Source organism: Trichinella spiralis (genome assembly GCF_000181795.1).
Source record: "Trichinella spiralis strain ISS 195 chromosome Unknown Scfld6599, whole genome shotgun sequence".
Lineage (NCBI taxonomy): Eukaryota > Metazoa > Nematoda > Enoplea > Trichinellida > Trichinellidae > Trichinella > Trichinella spiralis.
In genome coordinates this window covers 1-1,333 of record NW_003533538.1, presented here as the reverse complement: position 1 = coordinate 1,333, position 1,333 = coordinate 1, and the positions used below count along the sequence as shown (strand labels likewise).

The 1,333-nt window shown below is 24.3% G+C and overlaps 1 protein-coding gene across 1 annotated transcript; it reads left to right on the top strand.

Annotated features, from left to right (window-relative positions):
• Positions 1–90: 90 nt before the first annotated feature.
• Tsp_13998a (hypothetical protein) lies at positions 91–255 on the top strand (the record flags this gene model as incomplete). Its single annotated transcript, XM_003366076.1, has 1 exon — positions 91–255. A coding segment is annotated over one exon (165 nt), but the record flags the coding sequence as incomplete, so codon positions are not given.
• Positions 256–1,333: the final 1,078 nt, after the last annotated feature.

Sequence of the window (1,333 nt, the reverse complement as noted above, 5' to 3'; positions counted from 1 at the left end):
AGCCGAAAAATAAATTGACACATGTAAAACAACATTTATATATTATTTCATTCTTGCATCAAAAAGCAAAAAATAAAAATTATATTTCAGACGATCGGTGCACCCCTGATTTGCAGAAAACACGATGAAAATGTCCACATGGGCATAAAAATCAATCTGGGCGTGGAAAACGAACCTTACGAAGACAATGACATGGATATTTCCGCGTACATTCTAATTTCAAAATTTGATTTATTGTATTATGAACCATTGTAATGATTTTTTTCATTTGCCTGCATTTCAAACTTAAAATCAAACTTTACATCCTTTCACAGATATACTTTACAACAAAAAAAGAAATGACAAAATAAGCAGTCAAAAAATAAAGTCAATATTTTGCAAAAAACAAAATCAGAAAAGCTCAATTACAAAAATAACAGCATAAATGCAATTTATAAACAAAAATATCCATTTTCCCATTTTCATAAAAATCTTCAACTTTCAAATTCTGAAACTTATTGTACTGATCTACAATATAATACATACAGCTGAAAATTAATAGAAATCATTATATATTTTCTAACTGAAAAGTGCAAATTTTCATCAGCTGTCTGCATATTCTTTATTTTGGATTAAACAGTGATTTTAAAACTATTTTTAATAATAAAAAGTTAAAATATAAATTAAAAAATAAAAAACTAAATAATTCATAAATTAAAAAAATCAGTATTCTAACTTACATCACTGCTATCAGTTTAATAACTGTAAAAGTGGAAAGTTAAAAAATGAAAAGCAATATCAAATATCTGCATATAGCAATTTGAATTGTTGAAAATATTGACAAATTTTCATCAGACTCACCAGTTTTCAATGTGAAAATCTGTGCAGATAAACACTAAAATTACTAAATTTTCAATTGGATATATTAAATTAAAATTTCACATTTTATTAAAATGTTTGTTGCTTTATTAATTTTTAATATTAAAATATATATTGTTTGATTTAAAACCTAACTTAATGTGGTATTTATAGTTATTTTCACAGGTTACAACCCACACAAAAATCGTATATATCGTCACGATGAAAACAAATATTTTATTATCAAATATCATCTACCTCGTTCTGTTTTTATTTAAATTAGTCTGCTTACTGTAATATTTCACATATTGAAATTCCACGATTCAAAATTTGAAAAGCTCATAAAAAAACACACTGTCGAAATAAACTAAAGAGAAAAATACTTGAATAGTCATGGATAAAAAAAAATTAGCTTTCATCATCATGAAATTTCACATTGAAAAATATGAAAAAAGTTTTCAAATGAAAAGCATCCCAAAAATAACAGGATATTAAA